Here is an 18,723-nt window from a genome sequence, read left to right on the forward strand (position 1 = left end):
GTCAAGCATTGATTTGGATGAATGTTGCCATCCAATAGGGGGCGCTGCAGAGGTATTGTTCCATTTTCCTTATTTGCATTGGAGAAACACTGCATGTATCAGCATTCCAATCCCCATTATCATAAAATTGTTATTGAGAATCATCACCAATCATCATCAACCATCAATCATTATCATTTTCATCGACCTTTCTCATCACCATTATTGTTAAAAGCTTCCTTCATCATCAATCATCATCATCCACCATCATCTTCATCACCAGTTACCATTGGCTATAATTATCAGTCCTCATCATTCTCATCATGCTCACCAACACCATCATCATCAACCATCATTCTCCTCACCATTCCTCACAGAGATAACCCAATATGCTGTGTAAACTTTGATGCGAACATTAGATTTTAATTTGCAGATCTCCGTCAGAGTTGTGGATTTCAGGCTGATGTCATCATTTAGCCATAAGTTGTAGGACTGTCATAACTTGTTGGACTGTAGCGGAGGGAAATTCTTGAGGCGAGTTCTGCTAGATCTCCAGTTCTGGTACACAGGGACTGTAAACCAAGCAGCTTCAGCCCCACACCCAATCAGCCTAGCCTAAAAGATTGTAAGCAATTACTAGTCCAGTGATTAATTTTCTATGCTTCTTAAACCAACTTTTCCCTTTTATGCTCCTTTTGGCACGTTTTTCCTGAAAGAAACAATAAATCAAAATGTTCATTGTAAAGAATTCATAGAGAAAAGTTACTACCGTGCTTTCCCCAAAATAAGACACTGTCTTATATTATTTTTTCCCTTAAAGAGGCACAGTGTCTTATTTTCAGGGGTGAGGGCAGGGGGTTATACTCACCTGGTCCGTGGCATCCCGCTGCCTCGTGCTGCCAGTCTCCGGTGGCTATGCGGCAGTCTGCAGTGTCCTCCGCGCTGAGATATCTTCTTTTTTCTGGTGACCAGGCTTTGAATATCCCACCTGCAGAAGTGTTGTGATTGGGTCGAGCGCCAGTCAATCAGTGCCGGCGCTTGATGAACCACTCACAGCCATTCAGTGATGTCATTGAGTGCTGGCTCTGAGTGAATCACAGCGCTCGCTTTTCTGTAGGCGAGGTATTCAAAGTCCTGTCACCAGAAGGAAGAGGATATCTCAGCGCGAAAGACATGGCAGCTTGCCGCAGTGCCGGAGACCATCGCGAGGGACTCAGACACCGCTGGCTGGGTGAGTATTGCTTTTTTTGTGTCTTTTTTTTCAAGTAATTTATCTAGGGCTTATTTTTGAGGGAGGGCTTATATTTCAAGCCTCCCCTGAAAACCAGGGTAGGACTTACTTTAAGGATAGGTCTTACTTTCAGGGAAAATGGTAGTAACATTTACAAGTCATCAGAGTTGAGAGACCATGAAAAGGTGCCAAAACCCAAGGTAAATAAGCATTATCTCATCTAAACTGGTGAAGCATGATGGAATCTGGAAGAAGCCTCCCTAATGAAAACAAAGATCTGGTACCGTGTTAGCCAGTAGAGCAAAATGTGATTGTTCTCAGCAAGAGAAACGACGTAATCTTGTAGATATGATACCTTTTAATGGCTAACAAAAATACATGATGTAATAATAGCGAGCTTTCGTACCAACGCAGGGGTACTTCTTCCGGCTTAAATGGATTGGATCTGAAGAGGCATGCATATTTATACACACTTACAACATACATACTTATGACAAGGCACAGATATGGATGTGATTGTTTCGCACTTAAAAGGAATTCTGCAAACCAGAAAACAAACTTTTTTTGTCTAGGCACTGATAGCGGAGTGAAAGTTTTATGGTCCCTAAATTACTGTTGGAGGGGGGGGGGGAAGGTCAACAGGCTCGAATTGTTATAAGAGATACACAAACATTTTTAGCTAAATACTGATAAGGGAGTGAAAGTTTATGGTCCCTGAATTACTGTTGATGGGGGTCTTATCTGTGCAATCAAGTCTCACACTTCCCATTCAGGCATAAATCCTGGGGAATAGTTTAACCCCGTATTCAGCGTGTCAAAGGTTGTTATCAATTTATATTCCCAAATTCTTCTGTGGTTTTGTGACTTGAAACCACCCTTCAATATCAAAACTCTCATATCTCCTATGTTATGTCCATGGTTAGAGAAGTGTTCGGCCACAGGTAATTCTCTTCTTCTGTGTTCAATCGTGTGGCGATGAGATCTCATCCTGGCTCTCAGTTTCTGTCCTGTTTCCCCAACATAAAGACCCCCAACAGGACATTTACTGCACATGATCAGGTACACAACATCAGACGAGGAACATGTGAATGTCCCCTGGATCTTATAGTCCTGCTGTGTGTTGGGGATCCGTATCCTGTCCGCAGTCAGTACATGTGAGCAGGTCTTACAGCTCCTTACATTACAGGGATAAGTTCCTTTTTGTGTGTCAGAGGGTAATGCACTCCTGATTATAAAGTTCCTCAAGTTAGGAGGTTGCCTGTAACACAGAAGCGGAGGGTCCAGGAATATGGTTTTCAGACGGTCATCCTTGTGCAGGGTATGGTGGAGTTTTCTTGCGGTTTTCCTTAGTACCTCTAGTTGCGGATTGTAGGTCACTACTAGAGGCACACGATTGTTTCTTTCGAGCCTGTTGACCTTTCCCCCCCCCTCCAACAGTAATTTAGGGACCATAAAACTTTCACTCCGCTATCAGTGCCTAGACAAAAAAAGTTTGTTTTCTGGTTTGCAGAATTCCTTTTAAGTGCGAACCAATCACATCCATATCTGTGCCTTGTCATAAGTATGTATGTTATAAGTGTGTATAAATATGCATGCCTCTTCAGATCCAATCCATTTAAGCCGGAAGAAGTACCCTGCGTTGGTACGAAAGCTCGCTATTATTACATCATGTATTTTTGTTAGCCATTAAAAGGTATCATATCTACAAGATTACGTCGTTTCTCTTGCTGAGAACAATCACAAGCCTCCCTAAGGAACATTAGACAGATTTCATCTACACTGGGGGAGCAGACTAGAGCCTGTAAGAGGCAGAGGAAGTGGAAAAAAGGGGGCAGAACCCCTATAATTTGCGTGACTCAAGGACGGAAAAAGAGGCCGGTGGAAAAAATGCGTATAAAAGTAATCAGCAAATGATTAGATGCTTTCAAGCTAGTATGCTGGCTGACCATGATTCATATTAACACAACGATATGGAACGAGAGGTGAAAACGAACTAAGACTTTTGTGTGATCTGTAGATATACATCAACTGTAGGAGGAAATCAAGTTGATGGAATGGATCCTTTCAAAGTATGATTCATTCAAAACCAGTAGGTAACATGTTTCGAGGTCCACAAACCTCTTCATCAGACAGCTGGATTATATATTAGTTTGAAGGTAATACAAAATCCTTAGGGTTCAGTTTGTGTGAATATGACCATTCGTGGCCAGCGGTATCACGCAGAACCAGCCAGGAGTGCTGAGACAAGAAGCTGTATGCAAAGCTGTACTGTAATATATAGAAATGTCTATATAAATACACTGACATCTTTTAGGGCAGACCTGCGGTATGACAGAGGCTTATACTGGACAGCTTTAAAGACATTTGTTACACCTTATGCTGACTGTATAAGGTCATCCTTAGACCCAGTGATCACAATCAGCAGAGGGGTAATTTGAAGGTCCTGGACCCCAGTGCAAAGCATGGAACAGGTGACTGCAATCTTTGCACCCCCTCTAGATATATCCCTGGAGATAAGTGGAAAAGAGAAAGGCAACAAGATGGATGGAGGCAACCTGAGATTTTATGAAGACACATCTTGGAGAAATTCTAAATAGAAGACAGGATTTTCATAGCTTTGTGTGGCGCAGAGTGCGAAGAGAGCAGAAATGCTGAAGGTTGCGAGTTCAATCCCCGCTTGTTTCAGGTAGCCGCCTCAAGGTTGACTCAGGCTTCCATCCTTCTGAGGTCAGTAAAATGAGTACCCAGCTTGGAATAAGTTGGCACTATACAAATAACAAGATATTTTTTTGCTAGATGAACAGTAGTCACAGGGTTGTCAGGAAGTAACTAGAAATCTAGATCCATCTTCACCAACATGAGCACTATAAGGAATGGGGGGCATAAAAAGGGAGGAGCCTCTCAGTAGTATTGATACTTTTCAGCAGCTGATACATTGTATACTTCTCCATCCAAAGAGTAGCATTGCTCCACATTACAGGAGGTGAATGAGTTTCTATGGTTGTCTTACCTTGGGCACTCTGGCGCACATCATGTTCTCAGGATCCTCGTCCTTAAGATCACAATCACAAAGTGTTATATCCTGCAAAATCCAAAAACATGAATTATCAACTACTGGAATGAGAAACCAATAATCATCTCATAACCTGAGTCCACATATGAATGACCCACCACAAGAAGATGAATGACTCATCACAAGAAGATGAATGATGATATCACACAACTCTTAAACGGATGACGCAGAAGAAAGTGTTGTATATAAGGTGCTTATATATGACACATGAGGGCTGAAGCTGAAAAGTGCCATAGATATGACCGACTCAAATACCACCATAATCACACTCCTTTACTGCCCCCTACTGGCTTCACACCTTGGAGAACATTGACCAGAGCCTACAAAAAACTACTAGTATTGCAAAAGCCAAACCAATGATCACCTAGAGATATTAAAGTCCTATGAATACATAATTCACGACAATTGAAGGTGGTATTAACCCATTCACGACAAGCCTATTTTGGGCCTTATGGACCACAGTAATTGTTTTTATTGCAATACCGCATTCATTTGTATGTGGGCTGCTTTTTGAGAGCTCCGTTTTATTTTCAATGTCACCATTGTGGGAATTTTCCCTTATCAACGCGATAGGAGATAACATGCTTATCGGTGGGAATCTGACTCCACATGCATGCTACCTCCTTCCTTTACGATGGGTGTGCAGAACATAGACGAGTATGAGAATTCTCTCTGTACCCCTGTACTACCATACATAGAGTTGAGCTGCTGTAAGCAGGCTCTAAGCCATAGGGGGCAGTAATACACTAGTTATATTCTTGTACATAGGGGGCAGTATTATAGTAGTTATATTCTTCTACATAGGGGCAGTATTATAGTAGTTATATTAGTGTACATAGGGGGCAGTATTATAGTAGTTATATTCTTGTACATAGGGGGCAGTATTATAGTAGTTATATTCTTGTACATAGGGGGCAGTATTATAGTAGTTATATTCATGAACATAGAGGGCAGTATTATAGTAGTTATATTCGTGTACATAGGGGGCAGTATTATAGTAGTTATATTCTTGTACATAGAGAGCAGTATTATAGTAGTTATATTCTTGTACATAGGGGCAGTATTATAGTAGTTATATTCATGTACATAGAGGGCAGTATTATAGTAGTTATATTCGTGTACATAGGGGGCAGTATTATAGTAGTTATATTCTTGTACATAGGGGCAGTATTATAGTAGTTATATTCTTGTACATAGGAGGCAGTATTATAGTAGTTATATTCTTGTACATAGGGGGCAGTATTATAGTAGTTATATTCTTGTACATAGGGGCAGTATTATAGTAGTTATATTCTTGTACATAGGGGCAGTATTATAGTAGTTATATTCTTGTACATAGGGGCAGTATTATAGTAGTTATATTCGTGTACATAGGGGGCAGTATTATAGTAGTTATATGCTTGTACATAGGGGCAGTATTATAGTAGTTATATTCTTGTACATAGGAGGGCAGTATCATAGTCGTTATATTCTTGTACATAGGAGCAGTATTATAGTAGTTATATTCTTGTACATAAGGGGGCAGTATTATAGTAGTTATATTCTTGTACATAGGGGGCAGTATTATAGTAGTTATATTCTTGTACATAGGGGGCAGTATTATAGTAGTTATATTCTTGTATATCGGGGGCAGTATTATAGTAGTTATGTTCTTGTACATAGGGGGCAGTATTATAGTAGTTATATTCTTGTACATAGGGGGCAGTATTATAGTAGTTATATTCTTGTACATAGGGGGCAGTATTATAGTAGTTATATTTTTGTACATAGGGGGGCAGTATTATAGTAGTTATATCCTTGTACATAGGGGCAGTATTATAGTAGTTATATTCGTGTACATAGGAGCAGTATTATAGTAGTTATATTCTTGTACATAGGGGCAGTATTATAGTAGTTATATTCTTGTACATAGGGGGCAGTATTATAGTAGTTATATGCTTGTACATAGGGGCAGTATTATAGTAGTTATATTCTTGTACATAGGAGGGCAGTATCATAGTCGTTATATTCTTGTACATAGGAGCAGTATTATAGTAGTTATATTCTTGTACATAGGGGCAGTATTATAGTAGTTATATACTTGTACATAGGGGGGCAGTATTATAGTAGTTATATTCTTGTACATAAGGGGCAGTATTATAGTAGTTATATTCTTGTACATATGAGGCAGTATTATAGTAGTTATATTCTTGTACATAGGGGCAGTATTATAGTAGTTATATTCTTGTACATAGGAGCAGTATTATAGTAGTTATATTCCCTTCACAGATATAGATAAAAATTAATAACGTTTATTAAATTACTTAAAAGACATTGGTTTACATTGACAAAAAACACCACATACATCAAGACGGAACAGGGAAGAGAACCCAGAGAGAGTACCCTGGTTCGGAGTTAGGTGGGGAATTCAACACCTCAATAGTACATAGAGGTAAGTATATTCATCCCTTATAGTCTATATAGGAATAGTCCATAGGTGTTAGTGCAGACAAGTTTTGTCCAAGGATAGATGGTGCAGAGCACGTCAAATCTAAATATATGAATCGTGCTGGGATGTATTCGGACAAGGTGTGTATAAATCCTTATATAATCCTCTGATGAATCCCCAGTGGTACCACCATTATTGTTCGAAACTAGAGTTATTGTTTTCTGGGTCTGGTCAAAGAGTTATTTCGATATTAACCAGAACCCACGGAAACAGGCTCTTTGTACCTTGGTAGTATTAAATCTACCAGTAAGAGGCCGAAATTGGCCCGGTCATGCAGCAAGTAGGAGTCTACAAGCTCACAGCTTGCTGTTATGCCAAGAGTATATTCGTGCTCAAAAGTAGGCTTTTGTACCTTGGTAGTATTAAATCTACCAGTAAGAGGCCGAAGTTGGCCCGGCATGCAGCAAGTAGGAGTCTACAAGCTCACAGCTTGCTGTTATGCCAAGAGTATATTCGTGCTCAAAGGTAGGCTCGACGCGTTTCCCTATCCGATTTTTTGGATAGTTCCTCAGGAGCAAAAGGTACGTATACCGTCAGTTCATATATAGTCCTTTTTGCTGTGGACCAATCAGCACCAAGGTAGGTGAAGAACTGTAGACCAATCAACACCAGGATAGGTGAAGAAACCAGTGTCTAAGTAGAAAGTTTTTTGGTGGATTTATCATTTAACCACCCGTTCCTTAATTGAGAAATACCGTGAGATACGGTTATGTTTTATTTCTCGTGCTCTCAATAAGCGCTAAATCGCGTATCCACATTGACTGTCAGACCGACTGGTGTTAAAATATAGCTGTCGGTACTATTGAAAGATCAGTCATTAGTGAGATAAGCTGGAGCCAAGTAGCCCTTAAAGGAGATGTCCCGCGCCGAAACGGGTTTTTTTTTTTTTTAAACCCCCCCCCCGTTCGGCGCGAGACAACCCCGATGCAGGGGTTAAAAAAACCACCCGCACAGCGCTTACCTGAATCCCGGCGGTCCGGCGTCTTCATACTCACCTGCTGAAGATGGCCGCCGGGATCCTCTGTCTCCATGGACCGCAGGGCTTCTGTGCGGTCCATTGCCGATTCCAGCCTCCTGATTGGCTGGAATCGGCACGTGACGGGGCGGAGCTACACGGAGCTACACGGAGCCCCATAGAGAAGAGGAGAAGACCCGGACTGCGCAAGCGCGGCTAATTTGGCCATCGGAGGGCGAAAATTAGTCGGCACCATGGAGACGGGGACGCTAGCAACGGAGCAGGTAAGTATAAAACTTTTTATAACTTCTGTATGGCTCATAATTAATGCACAATGTACATTACAAAGTGCATTATCATGGCCATACAGAAGTGTATAGACCCACTTGCTGCCTCGGGACATCTCCTTTAATATGTGGCAGTTACTACACAAGAGATTGTGTCCGTGTAGGCAATCTCTATTGTGAGTCCGCCTCTTCGTATTAATATCCTATGTTCATTATTTTTATGCATCTATTATATGCATAAACTTACTCCGAGCGGCGATTGAATTAGCGTTGTCTATCAGTCGGTCACTTACATCTATCGCTCCTCCCATGGCTGTGAGGCATGTCACAGTCACACAGCGCTATCCAATTGCGAGGGTCAGCGGCAGACGTCTGACCACGCCCACGATGACGCGGCACGCTATACACGTCACCACGCTGTACCTGGGGGCGCTTCACTAACGTGATGACGCAGTGGTACATCGCGCTATGCGTTCCAGCATGGAACGCGGAAGTAACAGCATTAATGGCGCCGTCATCGATCAACAAGCGCTGGTAGCGATCAGCTGTGGCGACTGTGTAGCTCCGCACAATGCGAGCCAGCCTTGAGTATACAGATGCTGGATAACGGGGGTGACACTGGTAATAAACTTGGCAGGGTATACTAATGTGTAAGGAACCGCCTCCCGATGACCCGGATAGGCCATTGGATCTTCACTCCTCCCACCTAGAGGAGGAGTTACTCATTTAAAACCCCTGTCACTAGCCTCAACACTTCATAGCCGGCCGCTCACCATCAGAGCCGCAGGCACTATCTCTTGCTCTCCTCACCTTGACCACACACCCGAGCCCCATCTGACTGTGGATGGGACTATCTGTAGGGGTGTTGTTGTCTCTTTGTTTAGGCTCTCTCTGTATATGCTCTGCCGGGATTTAACCCTGTAAGCTGCCATTTGGGTTACCTTTTCCATCCTTTTAAACCTAACAGAGCAACCACTGAATGGTATATGGAGTACCTACTCCGGCTGGTAGATTTAATACTACCAAGGTACAAAAGCCTACTTTTGAGCACGAATATACTCTTGGCATAACAGCAAGCTGTGAGCTTGTAGACTCCTACTTGCTGCATGACCGGGCCAATTTCGGCCTCTTACTGGTAGATTTAATACTACCAAGGTACAAAGAGCCTGTTTCCGTGGGTTCTGGTTAATATCGAAATAACTCTTTGACCAGACCCAGAAAACAATAACTCTAGTTTCGAACAATAATGGTGGTACCACTGGGGATTCATCAGAGGATTATATAAGGATTTATACACACCTTGTCCGAATACATCCCAGCACGATTCATATATTTAGATTTGACGTGCTCTGCACCATCTATCCTTGGACAAAACTTGTCTGCACTAACACCTATGGACTATTCCTATATAGACTATAAGGGATGAATATACTTACCTCTATGTACTATTGAGGTGTTGAATTCCCCACCTAACTCCGAACCAGGGTACTCTCTCTGGGTTCTCTTCCCTGTTCCGTCTTGATGTATGTGGTGTTTTTTGTCAATGTAAACCAATGTCTTTTAAGTAATTTAATAAACGTTATTAATTTTTATCTATATCTGTGAAGGGTTTCAAAAAGTACATATAGATTCTCATACCACTGTGACTTCTTATAGTAGTTATATTCTTGTATATCGGGGGCAGTATTATAGTAGTTATGTTCTTGTATATAGGGGACAGTATTATAGTAGTTATATTCTTGTACATAGGAGCAGTATTATAGTAGTTATGTTCTTGTACATAGGAGGCAGTATTATAGTAGTTATATTCTTGTACATAGGGGTCAGTATTATAGTAGTTATATTTTTGTACATAGGGGGGCAGTATTATAGTAGTTATATTCTTATACATAAGAGGCAGTATTATAGTAGTTATATTCTTGTACATAGGAGCAGTATTATAGTAGTTATGTTCTTGTACATAGGGGGCAGTATTATAGTAGTTATATTCTTGTACATAGGGGGCAGTATTATAGTAGTTATATTCTTGTACATAGGGGGCAGTATTATAGTAGTTATATTCTTATACATAAGAGGCAGTATTATAGTAGTTATATTCTTGTACATAGGGGGCAGTATTATAGTAGTTATATTCTTGTACATAGGGGGCAGTATTATAGTAGTTATGTTCTTGTACATAGGGGGCAGTATTATAGTAGTTATGTTCTTGTACATAGGGGGCAGTATTATAGTAGTTATATTCTTGTACATAGGGGGCAGTATTATAGTAGTTATATTCTTATACATAAGAGGCAGTATTATAGTAGTTATATTCCTGCAAGATAGATATTCAGAGCACTTGACACCTCCTTTTGTTGATGTCTTACATAGTATATATCAAAGGAGAACATATATATATGATTAACAACATTTCTTTTGTATTCATGATGCACATTTGCTGCAGTGTGTCGGGTACTTACTCCGTCTGGCTTGAAATCACATTGAGATAAATCACGATTCTCAGATTTCTGGCACTCCGTCTCTTTAAGGATGTAGCCGTTGTTGTTTCCATCCTCCTGTCATTATGAGAGGGATAAACATATAAATTATCGGCTCTACATCGATATACTTAGTTAGTCATGCACCATTTACCTGGTGAAGAGAACACTGAAGCCTCAAGAGCTTCCAATTACAATGTATTATAGTCTTCACACATAATTCTCCATTTACGGTTTCTTCTGTAGCTTTCATAGGACAACAATTCAGTTATTGCGAAAGTAGAAAAAAAATGTCACCAAACCTTGTAAATTATCATTTCTATTAATTTTGCGTCTTCCACTCCAGTCACATTCAGAGCTGTATTCACACTTCTTCAGGTATCCTGTTACCAGATAGGAGTACATTTTCAGAGCTCGGGTAATACAGTAATTCTGCACCCAGAGTTCAGCTTTCTCATGACTTCCCAGCAGCAAACAGCAGAAGATTTGCTTTGAATGTGAATGGAGCATAAATAAAGCTTCTATATGCAGTTATCTAATATACATAATAACTATTAAATGAAATGCATTCTGGGTACGATCCCTTGCTATGTGCTTTACCTGCAGTGGAACAGAGGGGAGCTCGTCCAATGACCTATATAAGTTTGTGCCCCCTTCCCTCTGGTTGTAGAGATTGGTGATGTGTCTTATACAGCGTTCATCCTGGTCCTCAGGCTCTGCAGCATCAGAGAGACAGCCGTGTAATGTGACCGCAGAGAAGAACAGCAGAGACAGCTTCCAGCTCATCATCTTGGCTTCTCTTGGAGGGAATGTCCTCTGTCCGCTCGCTCCCCTCTTTTATTCTGCTTCTATTTCATCATAGTCCTGAGTGATGGCGAAATTCTTATTGTCCCCCTTCGGGAGACCGGGAAGGACTAGATGTCTTGAGTTAAGATTTTACTGCTGAAAGATTTTCTTTATCTGGCATTGCGGTGAGGTTGTTGAACTTGGCGTTATCTTTCTGCCCCGACGGAGCCCTGCGATTGGTTTACATTGGAATTAGTTCTATAAAGATTTTATAGACAATTTAGACTGAAGCCTTTTTTTGCAGGTAACATGGCTGACGTCTGATGTGCTCTATTCGTGCAGTGACCGACCCAGACGTAGGAGGTATTGAGCAGCAGGCCTAAATTAGATGGCGCTCACGGAGGCTCTGCCGCTCCTCCTGGCAGAGTATAAAGATACCTGTCTTCGGGCTCATGCCCACGTGCGAGGATGTACCACGATTAAAAACAAAAAAGGGCCTGCTGGTGATCGCGGATTTCCATGGTCTCCATTAATGCTCTATTAATGGAGACTTTCCACGGTATTCCATAGAACCTAATAGCTGCGGAATTCACATGCGTTTTTCCACAGCGGGAAACACGTAGCGATTCTGTTCATGGGCATTCACCCTTAGGGTCAGACACATTCCGGCCAACACAGATTACTGGGTTGTTCATCCTTCTCGACCCACGGTATAAGGAGAACCTTTCTACTCTCATTCCCGAAGAGGAAAGGAGTAAGACAGTGATGCAATACCACAAGGCCCTGGTGGAAAAGCTGATACTAAAGTTCCCATCTGACAACGCTAGGGGTAGAGGACATAGTTCAGTGGGCCAACTAGCAGGGGAGATGTGGGGAAGAGGCAACATGCCCAGCGCAGGCAGGGGAACACTCTCCAAGGCCTTTGCCAGTTTTATGGCACCCCAGCCAGACTGTGTCACTACTCCCCAGTCTAGGCTGAGTAGGAGGGAACACTGTAAAAAGATGATGAGGGAGTACATAGCCGACCGTACCAACATCCTCTGTGATCCCTCTGCTCCATACAACTATTGGGTGTCAAAGCTGGACACATGGCACGAACTTACGCTGTATGCATTGGAGGTGCTGGCCTGCCCAGCCGCTAGCGTGTTATCAGTGAGAGTGTTTAGTGATGCGGGGGGAATTATCATGGATAAGCATACCCGCCTGTCAACTGACAGCACCGACAGGCTAACAATTATTTAGATGAACAAGGCCAGGATTTCCCCTGACGTCTCTTCTCCCCTGGTGGAAAACAGCGTAACATAAAGATTCTTTAAGCTGGAACAGGAGAACCATGCACCCTCTATCACCCCAAAAATAGGGGAGAAGTAGCTTGGTCTATCCTTTTCTGATCTTTTTCTTCCTCCTCCTAAACCAGCATGTCAGCATGCGGAACAGCCAATTCTTCAGAGGGCCAAAATGCTGTGTAAAAACTAATTTTTTCTGAGGGCTGCCTCCAGGCTCTGTTAGCAAATTAAGCAACTACGAGCTCTATCTTAAAAAGTTTTTTCAGGGTTTCACCTGCACTCTGGGTAAACAAATTTTTCAGGGGTACACCTATACTCTTGGTACACAATTTTTTCCGGGGTTCCCCTATACATGTTGTACACTCATTTTTAAGGGGTTCCCCTATACTCTTGGTATACAAATTTTTCTGGGGTTTGCCTATACTCGTACATAAATTTTTCAGGGGTTCGCCTATTCTCATTGTACACAAAACTGCTGGACACTGCACTGGGAAATATTTTCAGCATGCTGTGGACGAAGCCTAGTGCCTGTATCCTGGGGCGATTGGACAGCAATGCCAGCATGTAGCACAGGAGAAGAGGCAGTGGTGTCGCCCGCAGGCAGTGATTGGCCTTCGTTGCACCTAGTGTGGTGCTTAGCTAAGATGTGCCAGCATGTGTGTCTTGCTGATTATGGTCTGGCCCAACTAAATTGTTAGGGGGGTGACCACCAGGCTCTTGCCCACAATTTGGCTTAATAGTGCGACCTGGGAGCCTCAGATGCATCCATGCATGCTATCCTGCTGTTCCCTATCCATTTCTGTGGTGTTTCCATGACTTTCTGATGTTTTCAGGTGATTCACACAACCTCCCCTATGCGGAGCATGGGTCACCTTGAAAAATGCTCAAGTCTCCCATTGACTTCAATGGGGTTCGTTACTCGAAACGAGCTCTTGAGCATCGCGGAAAGTTCGACTCGAGCAACGAGCACCCGAGCATTTTGGTGCTCACTCATCTCTAATCACTATACATCTCTATTTATTATCAAAGAGGTTTTGAGGCTGTCGGTGAGGCACCTTCTGGCTCAGGCTGTGATGGGGTCCATTGTGGTCTCTTATGTACAGTAACATCTGCATGGCAAGTATGTGTGTGGAACGTTTTATATGGGGCACATACTGTGCTGGTGGCACTTCATAAATGATATTTTTACTATGTTGAAGGAGTTTCATAGTTTTCTGAGTAGGCAGGCACTGAATATAACTTTTACTAAAACAGTCTGAACATTTCTTACAATTTCTGGGTACTTTATATTGCGCAGGGCTGGATTATATCAGAGGTATTTGTAAGATCTAAAGATAGAAACAATCTATTGTACTATTCCAGTCACCATCCAAGGCAAATGTTACACTCCCAGCCATGGAGACTGTTATTAAGACTTATATGGGTGGTATGAGATAACCAAAGAGCTGGATGGAGGGTTGAAGAAGTCTTTGAAAAATTTTTGGAGAGGGCAGTCAGGACTCAAACCCAGGGGCTCCTGTACTCTAAGCAGCAGCTCTACCTGCTGAGCTATGCACCACTTTGCATAGCTTCCCTGCATAATCTCGTTCATGTCCCTAGCTTCTGCTCCTGGTTTCCGATTGTCTCCTCCCTGTTCCTTCCTACAAAAGCCTGGCCCTTCCTTAAGTTCTTTGTGAGATTCTGGTGCTTCCAGCCAGTACTCAAGGTCTTCCACGCCACCTCTGGCTTCCCTGACTACGCTACCTGCCTGCTCCTTTGTACCGCAAACTGATACCAACCCTTTCACGTAGACAAGTGATACCAACCCTTTCATGCAGACAACTGTTGCACGGGAGCTAGTATCATTAGCTCACAGCAGGGCGGCTGGAGGAGAGTTTTCTTCTTGCTCTCCCCTGCCCCTCTCCATTGACTTAACATAGTGGCCGTTCAATACTAAACAGTATTGAATGGCTGCTATGTTAAGTCAATAGAGAGGGGCAGGAAAGTGAGAGGAGAGAAATCTCCTGCAACCGTCCCACCCCCCTGCTGGCCGCTCTGTGAGTGAGCCAGCGATACTAGCTCCCGTGCAGGAGCACGGGAGCGAGGACACACGGCGACGAGTGTCGGGCGTTGTTTGCCCAACATTCATCCCATCTAAATGGACCCTAAAACTTCATTAACAAATGCATGGTCAATACAACTCAGTATCTTCATGCTAATACTACCCAACATATACAGGTGGGAGAGAGAAAATAGGGGTTATTTATATTACAGCACAGCTCTTATCCATGCCAGGTGAGACAATGCCTTTCTGCAAATATCAACAGGCAGGTGGGAGCTGGGAAACTTCTAGAACAGCATTCCAGCTATTCCAGGGATAATACAGTGGACAAAAAAATCAGTGGGTGCTGAATATAGGTTCTAAGGCCAGAAACACAGAAAAAAATGTCTGACGGCCTAACAGTCTCTATATCACATACCCATGTACCGACCTCTGGCTTTCCCTGACTACGCTACCAATCTTCACCTGTTGCAACAAGAGACTCCAACCCTGTTGTCTTGCAGTGCAGAAATCCTGATTTCACATCTGATCAAGGAAAACACCGGCATGATGTTTGTAATTTGTGTTTCTCCTGTATATTATTTGTCTTTTGTTTTACATAACTTCCCTCATATCTGTTTTATGTCTTCTGTGACTGTGACTTTTTTGTCCAGTTGATTACTGCACAAGTAGACAAACACTTGCACTCTGAGGTATATGCAAATAAGGGAGATGGAACAATACCTCTGCAGCGCCATCTATTGGATGGCAACCTACCTGCAAATCAATGTCAGACCCTTTTATACAGGCCTTTGTAACAATGATTGGGAATTATTAGGACATTATAGTAGCAGTGTTTCTGGTGGCACACACACTCACAGTAGCTTAATTACCACAAAAGACAAACACAGCTTGGTTCCTTCCACAGCAGTGACATCACCACAGGTCCTTCAGCCCAATGGATCTCTGTGGAGGAGGTAGGTCAGTGTGTTCTGCCAGGACTGCTGAGTAACATAGTAACATAGTAACATAGTATGTAAGGCTGAATGAAGACAATGTCCATCTAGTCCAGCCTGTCTATCCTACTGTGTTGATCCAGAGTTGTGTAGGAAATTATAGTACCAGTATTTCTGGTGGTTCACGCGCGTATGAATAGGTCCTTCCTGTGCAAAACATATAGCACTATGTGCAGACGCGTGCAAATCAACCTCGCTCACTGCGCAAATACATTGTGCTGAAACGTTTGTATTTGCAAATACGTCCATCTGAAGCTGCCCTTACATTTACATTTAGATTTCCGTGTGGATGTCGACACGGATTTCTCCCCATCTGAGGGGGAAGTATGGCTATTGTGGTATTTGAATACATTTGATTCCCTTTCAGAAATTTGCATAATTATTTAACCATAATTTACAAGACTGTAGTACTGTAAAGTATGGGGAGCCCCTCAGGCAGGTAGACAAAGAAATAGATCATTGTCGTAAACAGTAACAGTCTTTACTTGGCAGCAGAATTAATGGTACCGTCTCTTTAACTTGGCACACAATTTCAAAACATTGCAGAACTATTTCAGAACTTGGCAATACTGACTCGGCTTGTCAGCCCTTGCAGGATTAAGTCACAGTCTCCTTATATATACAGCAGGCCTGTCGTGGCTTTGGGATACACTCAGTCACATGGGTATTCACTCACAGTCTCTATGGTGTGTGACTAATACTTTCAACTGCCTGGTTATTCTCAGTGCCAATCACGAGGCTCCAGGTTTTCCTCTCAGCACACACCTTCAGGCTGTACCCAACCTCTCAACAGGCTTGAGGGCTCTCCAGCGGCTCATGACTTCAGGCCACAACCAACATTGCACAGACTCACTGTACTTGCTTGTGCACTTCTGTAGTGTACAGAAGTTAATGTGCACATGTTCTGGAAGTTTCTGGATGGTCTATGTTGTCTTGTGTGTATGTGTATTACCACTGTTTTCTATGTGTATGAATATAATGTGCATTGCACCCTTGCAGCACTGAATGGGTTACTGTCTGGGATATGTCTGGAAATGTATCTATTTGTTTGTCATTTGACCATGTTTTATATATGTGGGTGCAAGGTGTGTGAGGTGGTGGTTCTTTTTCTTTGGGGACTCAGAGAGAGAGACAGAGTGAAAAGGAGAGAAATAGAGTCTGGCTTGTACTCAGACATCTTCAGTCTGAGTACAGGAAGTGATGGAAGAGGCTGAGTGGATAGCCTGTTAATTCCATGAACCCCCTTCTTCTTATTCCCCCCCCTCATACCATTTTTTGTGGAGTAGAGTACAAGTGGAGTTTGCCACCATGCGTTGTGGGATGCTGTGCTGCAGAGAACCATGAGATTGGACCAGTAGAGTGTTGGTATAGTTCTTCAAGAGTTGGTGTCCGGGACCAGGGAACCACAGATAACTAGGCCTGTGTAAGTCACCCTGTTCTCCCTTGTTTCCTCCCTGTCACTTCACGTGTTCTGATAGCTCACTGTATTGCCGGCGGATGTAAAGAGGACTGTAAACTGTTGGAACCTTTTTCCAAGTTGATTTTCAGTAAACGGCTTCACCGACCGTTCCCGGTTTGGCCTTTAAATTCTACTCCGAGTGTGAACTCTTATTTATTTCCTGAAGAAATCACTACGGAGGAAGGAATGATGGCATCACCCATGGCAGAAAGGACTAAGGTAATCCACAAGGGGGTTTTCCTATTTGATATTGATTGCCCTCACCCCTTGGACATGTCCCTGGTTGCCCTCCAGGTGGGAGATGGTAGAGCCACCGTGACAAGTAAACTACTCTACCACGCTGTCTCCTAGGCTTTGGCCCACTCCTCGGATGCTGCACTTCCCCATAGAGGCAACAACACCCCATGACTTACGCCACATATAGGAATCACCTTGTAGGTCAAGACATGTCCTACCATTCATCGAACAGACTCACATGTCCCTCGCAGCATACATGAAAACTTTAGAATGATCACCAGACTGGAAACTAGACAACAGATACAATGCCCACGGAGGCCACGACAGTGTCTGTTACAACTTTCAGACAACACATTTGCATAATAAAACATTAGCAGTTATACAACAAACATTAGCGACTTTAGCATTTACTTGACTACACCAAGCTAACATTTACATTCTCGTTACAGGAGTGAAATATTAGATGCAGTGGTCTGGAAAGTTGAGAGGAGTCTGGAGGGAATAGAGAAGCCTAGAGGGGACAGAATGGTCTGGAAGGTTGAGGAGTCTGGGGAGGACAGAAAAGTTTAGAGGGCTCTGTAGGGGACACAGGTGTCAGGAGGGGACAGAGGGATTTGGAGGGTGCAGAGGGGACTTCAGGGGATGGAAGAGTTAGGAGAGGACAGAAGGGGTCTAGATGAGACAGAGGGGTCTGGAGGGAAAGAGGCATCTGGAGATGACAGAAGAAAAGGGAGGAGATAGAGGGGTCCTGAGGGGACAGTCGAGTCTGGAGGAAGAGACATAAGAGTCTGGGGGGAAAGGGGGGACAGAGGATTCTAACAGAGGATAGAGAAGTCTTGAGAGGACATAAGAGTCTGGAGAGACCGTGAAGTTTGGAGAGGACAGAGGAGTCGACAAATCCAGCGGTGACTCAACCATCCCTTCCAATATGAGGCTCAGATGCGGAGACTAAAGGTTTATCTAATTCTACACTTATTAGAAGAGAACCTGACTCAAGAGACAACGAAAAAAATGTTCAGAAGAGAAGAAGAGGATGCAGAACGAGAAGATGGTGACAGTCATGAAAATTATGAAACAGAAGCCTTGAAGGGTTTTTGTCAACTGCCGGACAGTTCAAGTGCTCAACCATGTCTGGCAATCTTACTGAAATAAACAATGTGGCTGTCTGCATGATCGATTGCTGGTCCATTAATTCTGAGAACTTTGGTATACCTGTTCTTGGGATTGGTGGGAGTTCCTGCTTTCTTTATTCCATTTATATCTGGTCTCCTAGCAACATGTGAGTGAATCCACATCCGTATGCAATGTGATTGCATATGCACTGCGGATGGAATGCATCCATAGACATCAATGGAGCTCATACTCACAGAATGCCATGACTTTTCTTCCGCTTGCAGAATCCGCAATTCCTATCCGCAAGTGTGAACGA

At 43.0% G+C, this 18,723-nt stretch overlaps 1 protein-coding gene across 1 annotated transcript; it reads right to left on the bottom strand.

Annotated features, from left to right (window-relative positions):
- Nucleotides 1-381: 381 nt before the first annotated feature.
- Nucleotides 382-18,669, bottom strand: LOC136586809 (cathelicidin-related antimicrobial peptide Na_CRAMP-like). The gene is made up of 5 exons (XM_066585044.1): nucleotides 18,507-18,669; nucleotides 11,091-11,506; nucleotides 10,473-10,568; nucleotides 4,221-4,292; nucleotides 382-688 (listed from the first exon to the last, which is right to left on the bottom strand). Exons 2-5 carry the CDS (start codon nucleotides 11,277-11,279, stop codon nucleotides 590-592), a joined length of 456 nt encoding a protein of 151 aa, XP_066441141.1. The 5' UTR covers nucleotides 11,280-11,506; nucleotides 18,507-18,669; the 3' UTR covers nucleotides 382-589.
- Nucleotides 18,670-18,723: the final 54 nt, after the last annotated feature.

Source organism: Eleutherodactylus coqui, chromosome 12 (genome assembly GCF_035609145.1).
Source record: "Eleutherodactylus coqui strain aEleCoq1 chromosome 12, aEleCoq1.hap1, whole genome shotgun sequence".
Lineage (NCBI taxonomy): Eukaryota > Metazoa > Chordata > Amphibia > Anura > Eleutherodactylidae > Eleutherodactylus > Eleutherodactylus coqui.